Raw genomic sequence first — 16692 nt, 5'->3', positions numbered from 1 at the left:
CATTATTGTCAGCAAACATAAATTTAAACGATATTTCCTATTATCTAAGCTTTTCCATAAAAATAAATACTTGCCTTGAAAAACAAAAAAAAATAAATAAATAAATAAAATTTGAGAGCCTTTCGGTCTTACAACAAGATTTTCTAATTTCAAAAACGATGATGGAAGATTGGAATCTAGTTTCAAGAAATTTTAAGTCTGCAACTCTAGTTTTGAAGATGTTTTTTTTTTAAATCAACAAGTTTTTAAGTAAAGTTCTTCCTCTGTGTATATATTTTCTTATGTTTTTCAGTTTCAAGAATTTTGTAATCATGATTTCAATCAATAATTCTTTTAATTAATATTTCGAACAAAACTCTTTACTTTCCATATTTTATAATATTAAATTGGAATGACTTCCACCTATATATTTATAGCTTTTTTGCCATCAGTTGTGTTTTGTTTCAGTAATGCTTGCGTAGTCTGCTTTTGTTTTCGTAAAACCAAAGTGTAAATGCATATTTATTGCGAGTCAGTCTGTGATAAGGTGAAACACCTTTTCGATCAGTTTTAAGCTTTTAGGCACCTGCTGCTTTAACCTTTTGCTAGTGTTGGTCAGAGCATCCGTCTGCAGTGTATAGAATATACACAGATATACACATAACATATGTTGGTTTAAGTAAAAATATCTGACACCTACTTCTACTTCTACTTCTACTGCTCTATGTATCTGCCAGAGTTCGTCTGGTCTTATGGAGATATTCGTGTAAACATGCTTATGTACAAAACGTATCTATGCGTGTGTGTATGTGCTGCCTTGTCTGTGTTCTGTTGATAGTCGGGATTATATTGTGGCAATTTATGCGAAACAATATATGCTTTAGCCACGAACAGCATCAGCTTCGCCAACCCCAACCCCAACCCCAACCCCAACCTCAGGCCAAAGAGTGTCGCCAAAGCTCGGTCGAAGACCAAGCACAATTCTCTCCCCTTGACACCTAGCAGTTGTGCAAACAAAACAAATACAAGTACGTTGACTACGTTCTAAATATATACGATAGACATATATACATATGTATATATTTTTGGGCTTGAATTGAGCAAGCATAAAGTTGACCATGAGAACAAATAGAATTCTGGAGAGGATATTATATGCCCAAACTCTACCTATGAATATCTTTATCAGCTCCATCTCTTTAATTTCTGTTTACTGCCATCTCGTATTTTGCAGATACAAATATTCGGATATAATTCACAGTTATATGCAAACTTCTCCGATGCCTTGAATCGTGCCCAGGGCATCGTTGGCATCTCCATATTGTTGCAGGTAATAAATATTTATAATAATTACATATGATTATATTTCCTATCATATCGTATTCGTATTCAAATTCCCAGTTGGGCGATCTTTCCAATCCGGAGCTGCGTATGCTTACCGATCAATTGGATCGCATACGTTATGGCGGCGATGAGGCATTCGTCAAACGTCTCTCGATTCGCGGACTTCTCCCCGATACGGACCATTACATGACCTACGATGGCTCAACAACGGCGCCGGCTTGCCACGAAACTGTCACCTGGGTGGTCCTCAACAAACCAATCTACATAACAAAGCAACAGGTAAGAGATACATCTTTCTTATCAAACTGCTTTTAATAATATAATCATAATCGGCGCACATGTTTGTTGTAAAATCTTTATTAATTGCTACTATATACACCTTAAAGGAACAAATATTTCAATAACCAGATATTTTTAGTTTTTATTATTTTTTATTTAAAAATAAAATATGGGTAATTTTCTGGTAAATGTCGCTTGCGAACAGTTTTACAGTGACAAAAAAGAACATAAACTAAAACAATTTTAAAATTAATCAGAGAATTACCCATATATAATTATGTTTATTGAAAATATTAAAAAAAAATAAGCTATTCTAAAGGAGTTATTCATATTAAATAATTTGATTATACAAGTAGATATGACTAGGCCTCTCAGCACATTAAATGCTGACATATATTATATATTTGCTTGCACTATGGTACTGTTCAAGTATTTTTCTTTTATATTAAAAATGTTAGATGAAATATAGTAGTTTCTTACATTTCATGTAGCCTTATAGTACTATGCTTAGAAAGCTCTTCTAGAGGTAATTTATTTATATACTTATGCTGAATGTTACACGAATAAAGGGAGATGAAGATATGTAACAGAGGTGGAGGCTAGGCGATAGACCATATCGGTATCGATTGACATTTGCAAGCCAATAGGCACGAAATTATTAGTACCGTCCTTAATTTGCTGTTTCTGAAGTCTTCATTCATATAAGTATTCACAAAAGATATATGTAAATATACAAGTAAATAAGCGAGTTTATCCTCAGGAACTGATGCACATAGGCGTATGTATATGAACCAAATTGCAAACTATTTTTAAAAGTAGTAATTCTTAACAAATTTTATTGAGAAATAAAATTGACATTTTGTTTATATATTATATGCCTATTTTTTTTTACAATTTTATTAACAAGTTTGTTAAACTGAAGTGCAGCATGTCAATTTAAAATGACAGATGTTAACGATTAGATAAAACGCATTTGCTATAAACAAATTTAATTGGCTTGTAAAACAGTGCCCACAATATTGCTTTTTAGTACACTTTTGAAACACGTAACTACTTTAGAAAAACATTTACTAAATATCTTTGTTGCTACTAACAAGAAAGCTCGAAATATTAAAAATGTATTCAGTTGCTGATTACCGTTACCTCAATTTAATATGTCTAGCGTAAGCCGATTAACTGCATTTTAAATTTGAAGTAGTAAACCGCCTTCGTTGACAAAAATTAAGCGCATAATAAGCCAAAGTAATAAGAACGAGTAAAGAGTATCCATTAAATTTGTATTATTTTTTTGGATAAAATGAGCATGTTTCATATAACATAAATTTGAGGGTATTTAACTGTCGACTACTTTAAGAGTGTTCTCTTATTACTTACTTATTACTGTTTTTTTGCAAAACAAAATAAGGTTCGTACTTTAGGCCGTTACTAGATTATTACTATGATGAAAAATAAGTGCATTAAATTTGTTCAAGCTAAGTGCTTTTGTAGTTTAACAGAGCCGCGAATTGGTATAATAACATTTGATATAATAATATTTGATAATTTAATATGTGGGGTAATCTAAACTTAAACTTAAATTTGCATCCTGCTGACAAATTACTTCGTTAGGACTGATTACTGTTGTTGCTATTGTTCTACTTTTGAGGACTGATGATCTACTTCTTACGACTGCTGCTTCACTTTTTCTTATTGATGAATTACTTCTCACAACTGATGTTCTTCTTATTTTCACTGATGATATTTTCACGACTGATTATACCCATAGCTATAGTGCCTATCCAACCGATACCGATAGAGTCTATCAACTAGCCTTCATCTCCGTTACATATATTTAATAAAATACGCTTGTGCACACAGTTAAATGTTTGATGACATTGTTCCTATAGGATTAAGATATGCAGCCATCTGAATTGGCTGTTTCTTCGAGAAGTGATTACTGCTCAACGGCGACAAATTTAATGAGTTAATTGCCATTTCTGATTAGACCACACACACACACAATCGCACAGAAAGTTGCTGGCTGACTCCGTCGATAGACTAGAAAAACGTTTCGCACTTTTCCTTCCGGTGTTACTTTAATTTGGTAAATTATGTTTGGCTCGCAAGGTGCAGCGCAGTGTACGGAGCCAAACGAGTTCCGAGTTGAAGCCTTCGCCGATGCCATGCAGCTCCTAAATTACATCGTCGTTGCAATGTCTGTCTAATCCTCGTGCTCATCCCCATCGCCCCATCGCAATCCTCTCTGCTATCGCCGTCGCTTTGCTCTCAGCTTCTGGGGCTGCCGCAAGTTACAGCCATGTACTCATGGGTGCCATTGCGCTCTCGTTGCCGTTTTTATGAGTCTGACTGGACTGGCGTCCTTCTGCTTTTTGCTCCTCTGGAGTTTGCCTCGCTTATTGGAGTAACCATGTGCATGTGCATGTCCCTGTCCAACTCGGTGTCTGTGTGTGTGTGTCTGTGTGGCAACGCCTCGCTCACTTTATCTCCGCAGTTTACATTGTTTACATGTATGCCGACGGCCTCCATCTTTATTCCTTGTTCAACCCTTCGTTCCATCCCGGAGGCAGCCAGCCAGCAGTCAGCCAAGCCCTTCTCCCAGCAAGACGTGCATGTTGGCGTCTTTATTACGGCTTTGTACTTAATAAACATTTGTATTACATTCGTGTTTTTAGCTCGCTCTCCAAAATAAAAGAACACAGAACAAAAAAAGCGGCCATAGCTTATACTAGTAGCCACCACTTTGTTATTATTTCTCTTGTCGTTTACGTTTTCGTTGTTTTTTTTTGTGCTTCTGCAGCTCGAGAAAAAACTTAATTTAAAACTTTAATGAAATTAGTTAATAAAACAAGCGACACACAAAAGCAAGCAATGTGCAAACATTGTATGGCCGGTCATCTAATTTTTTTTTGGTTTTTGCTGGCCTCAAATTATGCGGTTTGAGTGTTTCCCTTGAAGATAATTGCGAAAATCTAATTATTAGAACGTAGATAGGTGGACAAGGCAAAGGTATAATCTGACAGGGCTCGAATTGCGGTAACATTACGCTCTATAATGTATACCAAAATGGATACTTTGTTGGCCATTTTGATTTTAGCTTTACTTATATTTAACATGATTTCTTGTTCTTTAATTGAGGACATGATTTCTAAAATTCATAATTAGATTTTAGTTATCTTAACATTGATTAACATCTTCATCTGTGTTTCGCATTTAGTATTCCATAGCATTAGTATAGTATTGCTTTTATCTTTAATTTATAAGTAAAAATACTTATTGTATACATCGTTACAATACTTTAAATAATACAGTTGTAAGATGCATCCGAATATAAGAAAAAAATATATAATAATTAAAATAACAAAAAATAATAAGATACATTTAAAATTTAGTTTTTTTTTTTTTAATTTAATTACTTATACAAAGAATATTGATTTTATTCATAATTAAAAATCAGTTGCTTCCAAACATTTCTTGTCATTAACAGGTCTTTATATCGAAACATAATAAGATAATAATAAAATGTTTTGCCCTTTGCTTTCTTCATTCGTTTGCAGTTGCATGCTCTGCGTCGATTAATGCAGGGAAGTCCCGACCATCCAAAAGCACCATTAGGGAACAACTATCGACCACCACAGCCGCTTCTGCATCGACCGATTCGAACAAACATTGACTTCAAAGCGACGAAAACAAATGGCAAAACTGCCTGTCCCACCATGTACCGTGAGGTCTATTATAAAGGTAAGTAGGCGATCCAAATCGCAAAGAACATAATATTTTATACACTTGCGACATTAAGAATAGCAATACCATCAAAAATTCAGCTTAAAAAATTATTAAAAAAAAAAACATCATCTTCAAATAATATTCCAGACTGTTGACGCAAAAATTATTTTATAATTTTCAAAATACTTAATCAAAGTTTGGAATATTAAAAGAAGAATAACATGGTTAGCGTTTGTAATCTAATAGAATCATTTCTTTATTTTATCTTCACTATAAAAAAAACTTTATCGAAATATCGATTGAATATCAAGCATCATTGCAAAAGAAAAATGCATCGTCAGAAAACAAAGTTTTTTATCTCTCTCGTTTATATATAATTTTAATGAAGAACAATTCATGAACTTATTATAAAAATATAGGATAAACGTGGAATAAAACTAAAAATTGTGATGCCTTCTTGCATCAACACATCAAAATTTGTTGTTAAAAAGAAATATTAGTTATATGATTTATAAAAAGGGTACAAATATAAATTGATACTATTTTAAATTTCGCAAATATATATTCATAAATATTTTGCTCAGATAACTAACACGAACCACACACAATTTATTTAAAAGCATATTTCTCAGCTCCGAAAATAAAACCAATTTAATTAGCATTTACCCCTTAACTGTGTACAAATTATTTCTTACTTGATAGACTACGTGCATTAAGAAATATGTTAGGGTATTAAATAGTCCAATAACTTGGGTGAAAGACAGCACTCTCGAAGTGCAAACACACACACAATTTAATTACGACTTTCATCTAATTAATTGTTCTTGGTCTTCATCTCTCCTTTCGATTTTCTGCAGCGACCAGTTGGAAACAAAACTAGAGATCAATGACAAACCGTGCAATAAATAATACGAGACGTGAGTAGAGCGTGTGGCGTGCAACAGGAGCTTCCACTAACCTTATATACAGTTATATTGACAATGATCGAAATTGTTGCAGAAATAGCAAAACGAAAAAAGACCCAGAAATGGCGAAAAGTGGCGCAGCATAGCAAAAATGGAAAATGAAATAAGAAAATATAGCTATACCCAGGCATATGGAAAACAAATACTCTACTAATAAACTAGCATTAAATGTGAATAATTTTTTTGTCAATCAAGTCTATGTGGCTTGTGGAAGTGTTGTTATTACCAATTTTTTTTTTGTTTAATTTTTTTTTTACTTATAATTCGATACAATTATATGGAATTTGCATATTGTAAATGGAAGGTACTGTATAAAAACAAAAAATGAAAAAAGGAAAAACAAAACAGAGATCATACGTTGCCGAGTTTTTTTTTTCGTTTTTTGTGTGTAGTCATAACAATAAATTTGGCGTTAATCTAATGAAAGTCACAATTTTGAACCCCTTTCCCACCACCAATCCAGGGGCGGATTAGGAGATATCGATAAAGGATACATTTAACAATCACTTTCAGGAGTTGTCAAAATTAGTGTGTGATCAAGCGAATAGACTCAAAGTTCTTGTTTAGAATAATGAGGTTTGAAATCAAAATATATTGAAATATGTAATAAATAACAAAATCTCCCAAAAACAAAAACACCTAGTCTTAATATATTCTATTGCTTTCTGTTCTTACATATAGCTCGGCAAATTTGTAGCATTCTTAATTTTCGATGATCATAGCCATAATATATACATATATATATATTATACATAGAAGCAATGGAATTAAACTTTCCAGAAAACAAAAATTACAAAAGATGGTGAATTAATAATTAAAATATAAGTATTGAATGAAAACCCAGGTATTTTTATTAGAGCACAGATTCTTGCGTAAGTATATTATGTTTAACTGGCAAAAAGATTTTGTCCTTATATTATTGTGCTTTTCAGCTATCCATTTTTTAAGAAATCTTTACAGCAAAATGTGCATAATTCAACAAAAACATCTTGAGTCTTGATTATGTAATGTCAAAATTGAACCAAGATGGCAAATTTTTAAGTCAGCGTCAAAATTCTGCATAAATTTTAGATTGGTCTTCATGAAATTAAAGATTATATTTTTATTTAATGAATGGAAAAATGATAATATTTTACTGTTGCTTCCTCTCACTATAGTGCTTGATATAAATTTTCGTATAATATATAGTTATTGTGTGCAATTACATATATTATATAATATATAACAAGTAAGAAAGATAGCAAGCCATTTTGAATAAAAGCAAAACAGTGCCGTATTATTCTTATAGTAGTAATATACCAAATATACTGAATATTATTCCAAATTAATAAATTGCATAAAAACAAAAATATACTGAAGGTAATATTTGATATTTTGGTATATCACAGCATTTAAAATATACCATAGAGTACAAAATATACTAGCTTGTCAGCCAAAGCATCTAAGACCCGTAATGAGTAGACCTGGTGCATACATTTCCTGCAGGCACAAAGTTAAAATACCCCTTTCCTTTAAATAGCGGGTATAAAAACGAAGAGCTGGTAATAATTCTGAGAATAACAGAAATCTGTTTGAGCTTTAATGCCTTTCCACTTAATTAATGCAAAGCACTTGAAGTGCAGTGTGAAAATCTTCTTAATTTTAAAGTGCAGTCAAAATGAAGTAGAAGATTTGGAACAAAGTTTAAAACAATATAAATTATACAATTAATTTTTTTCAAAATTGTGAGTGTAATTTTTTATTTTCATTTCGGCATTAGCGTATCCTGCAGCTTAAAATATGTGTGTATGACTTTTTCAAAAATCATTTTCAATATTTAACGTTGAAAATTACTTTTTTCTTTAGTGAACGCTATGGCAAACACGAAAATTGATTTCAATGTCCCCCAAGCACCTCTGACAAGATGCCAAAGCAAACGTTAAGAACTGCACGTTATTACGCTTTAAATCTAAATTACACTTAACTTCAAAAATTGACTTTAAAAACAAAAATAAATATAATTAACTTAAGGGGGCGTCCGTCCAAGTGTGTGTGGGTGTGTGGGTGTGTTAACACCCGCTTCCATGAATCTTTATTGGGTTTTATTGAATTCGCTACTATGAACGCCTCCACTAACGGCTTCCAAGAACGAGGAAACGACAACACACAAGACACACACACACACACACACAGACTATCCGACAACGGAGACAGCCAGACAACGTCAGTCCCATTCTACTCTACGTGCCTTGCCGTCAATTTAAGTGTCAGACTTGGCTGTGTCCTCCTCGCCAGTTGCGACCATCAACGGCACACAACTCTCAGACGATGGCGCTTGACGCTTGTCTCATGCTCGAAAATCCAAATACATACACTTATGACTATCGATGGCGATAATGTCGATGCAATGATGTGGCATCTCTAACCATAGCTATGCTTAGCCAATGCTTAGGATTAGGCCTAGGTGAAGATTGGTTTTTTTCTTATCCAATGACGACAGAGATATGAGATTAAACTGACTCTGTTATCGTACGGTTGAAGCTATGCTCATGCTCATCACTTACTCAAAGTCAACACTTTTCTTACACACTAAAAATTGGTAGCTGAAAGTTCGCATCGCAAGTTGTTAGAACTTTAAATTCAAGCAACATTTTTAAATGTTAAGTTTAGCCTTAAAATATGAAACATTATTTTTATTCTTTCAATCCTCATTTTTAATTCAACACAATAATTTTCTCGTCTCTTTATCGGTAGCAGCGAAATAATTTAATATAATTTTAAATATTAAAATATTAAAAACCAGTTATTCCTATTTTAATTCACGTTTTAATAGTATCGTTATCGCTTGTATTATGTTATATTATTGCCAAAAATTGAAGTTTTGCGTTTTAGCGCTAAAAGTTGCCGAAAAGTATTCCCCAAATAAAAACCTCAAATTACGTTTTGAATACCCGGCACCTGAAATGTAGAAGAATATGATTACTTTGCGATAACCGAGCATAGGCAATTATTATTTAATAATTCCAGCAATCTGAGCAAGCTATAAAAATTGGTTTTAGAATTTTAATAAAGTAAAAAGCCACAAATTAACATAAAAGAGCTGCAATAAGTGGATTTTGAATTTTAATAAAATGAAAAATAAAATAAAATAAAATAATTGTAATTAAAATTATATAATTTTAAATTTTACTAAGAAAAAATTTGATTTTGAGCTTTGGCATTCAAAAATATGGTTAAGGAATTTTAATCAAATGAAAAGTTAAAAATTTAAAGAGCTATACAAATGGGTTTTAGATTTTTAATAAAATTAAAAGCTCTTCAATAAGTTGAATATCAGATGCTAAATTACTATCATAGGGGAGTTAAAGAATAAAGTTCTTGAGAGGATTTGTCACTTCTTAAATTTAAGGAGCATTATATTTTCGTCTAACTACCGTGTACATTGCAGTCGGACACACTCTGTGTCTGTTTTTGACTCGTGTGTTGTGTTGTGTGTTTTTTATTCAATTGGCCGTGAGTTGGGCGTGAGTTGTTGTTCGGTTGCACTCATGAAATCATAAAATAATTTGTGTAAATATATGCATTATTTATGTTTTATGTTTTTCATACACATACATATATATTTATATATTTTGTGCATGTGTGTAGAGAACAAAAATTTTAACACACCAAGGGATTTGCCAATAAAAATGCTGACTCAAATTAATACATTTGAAATGGAATTTATTTATGTGCCCGCCGCGTAAATTGGTTTTAATTCCGTTATATGCATGAATTAAATTTTACAACAAAGCGAGTGCAAAAAACTCTCCCTGCTGCAGTCCAGATAATGCTCTAATACGTATGCCTGAACACATTCACCAAATAAGTATCTTGCGCAATTTTAAATAGCCACAAAGCTGCTGAAACCCTTCTTTATGATATGTCAATAATTATGTTGTATCAAACAGGAAAAACTATGCATATTTAGTTATTGTTATTGAGTAAAAAAAAATCGAGTGTTTACTGCAGATTTTCGAATACATATCTAAGCATCTGCAGTAAAACAAATTCGTTAAACATTTGTATGAAATTCAAATTAAATGCTTCTTGCTGAAAAAAAGAACATTTAACGTTTATCTGGCAACCAAGTTGAGTAATCTTGAAATTACAATTTTCGCAATGTACAAATGTCACATCGAATTGCAATGCTGCGGGGTAATCGAGGGCGGCTATTGATTTGCGGTAAACTGTACGCCCTGACCGCCGGATGAAGTAACCTGATGAATTGGCAGGTTGGTTGTTATGGCTGCCGTCCGAATAGCACTCGATTGACCTGACCATACACCGTCTGTTGGGAGTTTGAGGGAGTATGAGGGGAGGGGAGACGCGCTATTCATGTCAGACCTGACATTTTATATTTTTATGTGTACAATGTGTTTAACATGCCTTTAATTTATTTGCTAGCATTTATGGGCACAGCTGAAGCTTTGTGCAACTCTAACATATATTTCGCTTTCAAATCCTCGCAACTGAAAACTTTGTAATAAAAAATGTAATCTCAATATATTTAATATAAATATAAAATATACGAGCTGCAGAATTGTTACACTAAGTACTAAGAACAAAATCTAAAAGTGCATCAACAGAAAAAAAAAACATTTCTTATAAGAAGAAGATCTTATTAAGAAAACAATTTGATTATTTTAGGAACACAAATCTTAAAATTTTATAAAATTAAAAAATATTGAATTATATTTTTCTGTTTTTTTGTCTTTACTGCGATTAACTACATTACTCACATGATTTTATGTTCTAAGTTATTGTAATTTCATCGTGAAGTCGTCTTATTTTCGAATCACAATTTTTAGATGAATTTTCTTGATTTTAGAAAGTCGTATTTTGCAGTGTAGCCTTAAGAGATAAATGTCAATTGAAGTTTTGCAAAAAACAATTTGCAAAATTACTTTAAAGTAATACAATTTATTTGTGCAAATTAAAAGACAATGTATTATTAAAAAGTGTGTTTGATTTAAGAAAATTAGAGAAATCAAAAAACTTGCATTAACATATATCAGAGCCCCCCTTCTAGGTAAAATCATTGTTGCATCATTCCAGCACAAAAAAAAAAAAAAAAAAAAAAAAAAAAAAACATATTTTACTACCAAGTACATATTTCTTGCCTCATCTTACTGACGTGTGCTTTTTGTACATAATGTAAATATTAATTATGTGTGAAATAAATTGAATTAAACATATTTTGCGAAGTTCAGTTAATATAAATTGCATGGCTAAAGTGTCCGAATGCTTTTGATGAGTTTATGGGCGTGACATGTCCTAACCGTTGTTGTCGTGGTCAGCTGTAAATCATATTACAATAAAATGCAAAGCACAGCACAGCATAGCAGACAGAAACAAGCACAACGGCATCAGCAACATATTTAATAATGACAATTTTGTGACAATAAATCATTTAAATAATACAAGTGCGCGTGTTGCGCACAGACAGACAGACAGACAGAAGGCAGACAGAAATATTTGAGGGGTTATATAAAACACCTCAGCTGGCTGAGTGTTCACAGATGTGTCTCTCTATTTGCATATATCGAAGTCACTGCGAATGCACAGAACAGAACACAAAGGGTAACCATATGGCTAAAAATATAGTAGCTTCGTAATATAAGCAAAGGTAGAGATAGAAATTTAGAAAAGTTAAGCTACAACCAATAAATCTAAATGTCAACTTAGTTTAAAGTTAACATTGTTAGCCTAAAACTGCATACGAGGAGTGAATATTTCTTTTAAAAATCTATATCCAATCATTTGATTATTTGAATATGTGTTATATATTAAAGTTTATTGTAACTTACAAACAAATAGAACTTGTTGAAAGCAGGTTTCTCTTAAATTCGAATGCGATTATTTTACTCATGAGAAAACTAATATTTCATTATATATGATTTGTTTTATTATTTATTGTTTTATTTGAAGTGGTGAAGATTACTAAAATACCAAATATTATTACTTAACTAAGATTTTATTTAACCTGCTTGGTTTTTCTCGGTTTTCCCCAAATCCCGTAGAGTGCTTGGATCGATTAATATAGCTCAAATACCTTCAGAATTCTCCTTTCTTAATTTATATACCCGTTACCCATACGGTGGAAGGGTACTATAACTTTGTGTCGACAGGAAATGTTTGTAACAGGCAGCGTCAACAGCCGAGACGATATTGCCATGTCCATCTGTCCCTCTGCATATCTGACGGTATAAAAAACTATATCTAGGAAACTATTAGAGATAGATGTTTGCAGATAGATAGATGTTTGTTTCATATTTCAGACACTCCCATTTCGCCCCCAAATATTGAAAATAATGGATCAACAAGCGTAATTTTGAAGCTAGATTTTATTTTAGAACATACAATATTAACAAAAGGTTTTCTGAATCCTAAAAGTTTGGTTGCGATCAGATAAAAGTTGTCGAAGTTGCTTTGGCTGATGATCTGGTATATTTTGCCCTTTAGCGTAAATTTTAAATGTAGTGCTATATCAATATGCCAAATGTAACCAAATGTAGTTTTAGCTGTATATAACATTGGTATATTTTTGCTTTTATTTAAAATGGGTAGCGTGTATCTCACAGTCGAGCACACTCTACTGTAGCTTTATTACTAGGATTTATTGTTCATATGTCCAGCATATTTTTAAATTATTATGTATATGGGTAATTCTCTGGTAAATGTCGCGTGCGAACAGCTTTTCAGTGACAAAAAAAAAACATAAACTAAAACAATTTTAAAATTAAGTGAAGGTTTTTCTTAAAGCTTTGGATTAGCACTATTTTTAGAGCTAAGATTGATTTTAGTAACTTATTCTGTTTTACGATAAAATATATAAATTCGTTCATTTTTTGGTTTTGCGTACGAATTTGTTAATTTTTGCAATTATCAGAACAGAAAACAAAACAGAAAAAAAATTCCAAAACCATTCTTAGCTCTAATTAAAGTACTAATCTAGAGCTATAAAAATAACCTTTACTTATTTTTAAAATTGTTTCAGAATATGTTTTTTTTGTAACTGAAAAGCTGGTCGCACGCGACATCCCTCAGAGAATTACCCATATCTATGCAAAAAATAGGACCTATGTTTAACTTTCGCATCTTAGGCGTAAAATCTGCTTGTTGCAGCTGCAGTTGACTTTAGGATCTGATAAATAAACTGCCAACACGATCCGCAGCTTACAGCAGTGAACTTTGTGATGCGCGCAGCTGAGCCTGCTCAATAGATCTAATTGAGTAGTGTGTGTGTAGTTTGTGTGTGTGTGTGTGTCAAAGCCCTTCTGTTGGTTGGTTGGTTGTTGATGAGCGAGTGCATAGATGAATTTATTATTCTGGCTACCGTCAGTTGCACACAATTGCAATTAAGTTGCAACACTCACATAATTACAGGCGACCTCATGTTCCGCTACTTAGCAGCGTCAACATTGGCCAGTTGATAGAGCCAACAGCAACAGCAACAGCAACAGCAATAGCAATGCGACAGGCTTTCCACTGACAGCATTTAGAATAAGTCATGATGTGTATGTGTGTGCGTGTGCGTTGGGCGTGGTGCATGAGTGTGTGAGTGTGTTAGTTGCGGCTGGCTCATCGGTCATTTCGTTGCTACTCGGTTGGTGTCAGCGGTTGACGGCCACCGCAGTCGTCGTTGTTTTCAGTGTTGTTGTCCTTTCAGTGTTATGCTACATTGGCCCGGCGACTAATTACAAATTTTGCCTATACTGCGGCAGCAAAATAGACATCAGCTTAGCCCAGTTTGCGATTATCACAATATAATGCGTAACATGCGATAGCTTATAATCATTTACATAATATGCTCTGCCCAAGCTTTCATTTTTAATAATATTGATATTCTGAAAATACCCAGTTGTCAATGAAAACTAACAAACAAAGCAAGAAGATAATTAGCTTGACAAAATTATTGTCAGTATTAACTACGAGCAAGTAAATTTTTAAGCGATCGGTTCCTATTTTTCACTATAATTAATGAAATAACGATATAACTAAAAGAATAGAAAATAAACTATAAATAACTACACATAAATAATTAACTATATCAATAAAATGTATTTAAATGGTCAGAAATATTTAAGAAAAGTGACTTGCTTATTTACTTACATATTATAATTCTAATTGTACATAACATTGGAGGCTATTTTAGAAATTGAAATAATAGAAAATAAATTATATTATTCACTTATTTTGTAAATATTTAAATAGAGCATAAATTAAATTGGAATTTAGAAACTGAAATAATATTCAAATAGATTATATAGCATATATTTATTTTCTTATTGCAATTTTCATTGAGTAATACTCAAATAGAAAATTCAATTTATTTATTTATAATAACATTAATTTAGAATTAAATTTTGAGGTACAATAAAAGAGCTGAAACTTCTTCCATATAATAAGTAAAGACTATTGATTGCTTGTTATAATTTTACATGGTATAGCATAGCTTATCATTGGAATTAGCCGATTGTATTAATTTCCGCACATTACAAAGCTCCGCCTTGTGGTTAAGCCACCTTGTATAGCCTCCACCTTCGCCCCCGCCTCTGCATCCAAATCCGCCAACGCCAACGCTAACGCCACCGCCAACCATCGCTGTCTCTGTTGGCATTACCACCGAGGTTGCCGCGATGCTTCTGCAAATTTACATATTGTAGCGCGTTTCGGTTTCCGCTCTGTTTTCATTTCACACTTTGACGCCAATGTGTTGGTTGTCGTATTGGCATAGCCCTTCTCTGCCTCAGCCTCAGCCTGTGCCTCGACCTCTGCCTCAGCCTCAGCCTCAGCCTCAATTTCAGCCACAGAGCCAGTGGCTATGGCGATAGCAGACGGTATCTGTTGGCGTGTTACTGACATGCATTTCAAATCAGCAGAAGGGAAGCATCAGCCCATATGCTACTATATATATATTGCTGTATTTGCGATTGATTGCCAAATCAATTATATGTCCATGCACTAGGGCATGGACAAAGGTCTCGGCAAGAGTGCGGGCGCTGGTCCAGTGGTTAAAGGCTACGTCTGAGGCCTACATACAACAAAAACAAAAACAAAAAAAAGGAAAAATAAATAAATAAAATACAAAAATCAGCGCCACGATTGACATTGACAGTCGCTCATTTGGTTTACAATTTTACATGCGAGTTTTACCTCGTAAATAAATACTCATAATAAAACGGTGCGGCGTTGGGCATTTGCCATTTGGGGATACGAGTATTTACTTAAATTGTTTCAAAATAGGCACATCAAATTGTTGCAAAAATAATATTTTAAATGAGTTGATGACATTTACGTTTGCTGCCAAATGAATAGTGGTGATTTGCTGATGTGTAAAAACCGATATTTAAATAAATGATTGAGTGATTACACGAATTGCCACGTATTTTGTAACGTACTCGTTACCATCAAAAAGAATGTATACTCCAATGTATACCAGTATGCGATCGTTTGCTGTATAAATTAATAGCCATATACGAGTTTATTATATGTGAATGCAATGATTCCATTGCATTTAAATGAGAGAAAGAATATCTGTGAAACAGTTTTAAAATGACAAAAATAAGCTAAAAAAATTACAATTTCAGCAGCAACAAACACACGTAAGTTTAAGTTTTTCAGGAATCTTTTCATATCTTGTCGAGCTATACTCAGTGAAAAATAAAGTTTCGAATTAAATAAGATCAGCCTCAAAGTATGCTACAAAAAATTATGAGTCGCATATTAATAACAAAGTAGAAAATTGTGCAGAGCTCCTCCAAATCTTTACGTGTTTCGATAAAACTTTATACAAGCTCATCATTTTATTCATGAAATACTTGGTATCATCGGAAGTTGATCCTCCCATTAACCCACTTCTCAATTTCAAGCACATTTGAATGACGATATGGAGTGTCAAACAACTAAAACAAACTCGAGAGAGCCACTGCAATACCAGGCGAGCATAATCAAGTAGCAGGTGAATTGATCTAGAAGAGTAGATAAACACACAATGGTGTAACCTTCTAAGCACTTTTGTTAGGCTAGTAGAAAATAAGAAAACTTTATTCATTCTGAGTGACTAAATATCAGGCGAACATTATCGAGTGGCAGGTGAACTGATCTAGAAGAGCAGCCAAAAACGTTTGTATTGATGCAACCTTTTAATTACTTCTGTTAGCCTAGTCAATTACAAGAAAATTGCATGTATTCTGAACAAATTCAATACTAATGCAACAAACGAATTGATCAAGAAAAGCAACCAAATAGTAGTAGAATATAACAATATTACATTGATTCAGAGCGACTGAAATACCAGGCGAGCACCAAATCGAACATAGTATGTTAGCATGATCGGCGTGACGCAAATATCTTTCTGCACTGTTCCACAGGCAAAGCATGT

The 16692-nt window shown here is 32.9% G+C and overlaps 1 protein-coding gene across 4 annotated transcripts in view; it reads left to right on the top strand.

Annotated features, from left to right (window-relative positions):
* The window catches only part of LOC117577852 (carbonic anhydrase-related protein 10), a 56971-nt gene extending 50506 nt beyond the window's left edge, over positions 1-6465 (top strand). For 2 of the 4 annotated variants that reach the window (XM_034262795.2, XM_034262797.2), the window contains 4 exons: positions 1211-1306; positions 1378-1599; positions 5154-5337; positions 6180-6465. In XM_034262795.2, the coding sequence (XP_034118686.1) occupies positions 1211-1306; positions 1378-1599; positions 5154-5337; positions 6180-6202 (525 nt within the window). In that variant the 3' untranslated portion in view covers positions 6203-6465. The remainder of the gene's footprint in view (positions 1-1210; positions 1307-1377; positions 1600-5153; positions 5338-6179) is intronic. The other 2 variants (XM_052006347.1, XM_034262796.2) reach the window with 2 other exon arrangements.
* The last annotated feature ends 10227 nt before the right edge of the window (positions 6466-16692 follow it).

The sequence above is a fragment of the Drosophila albomicans genome, chromosome X (assembly GCF_009650485.2).
Source record: "Drosophila albomicans strain 15112-1751.03 chromosome X, ASM965048v2, whole genome shotgun sequence".
NCBI lineage: Eukaryota > Metazoa > Arthropoda > Insecta > Diptera > Drosophilidae > Drosophila > Drosophila albomicans.
Note: the sequence above shows the minus strand (reverse complement) of the source record. Positions and strands in the feature narration are given on the sequence as shown.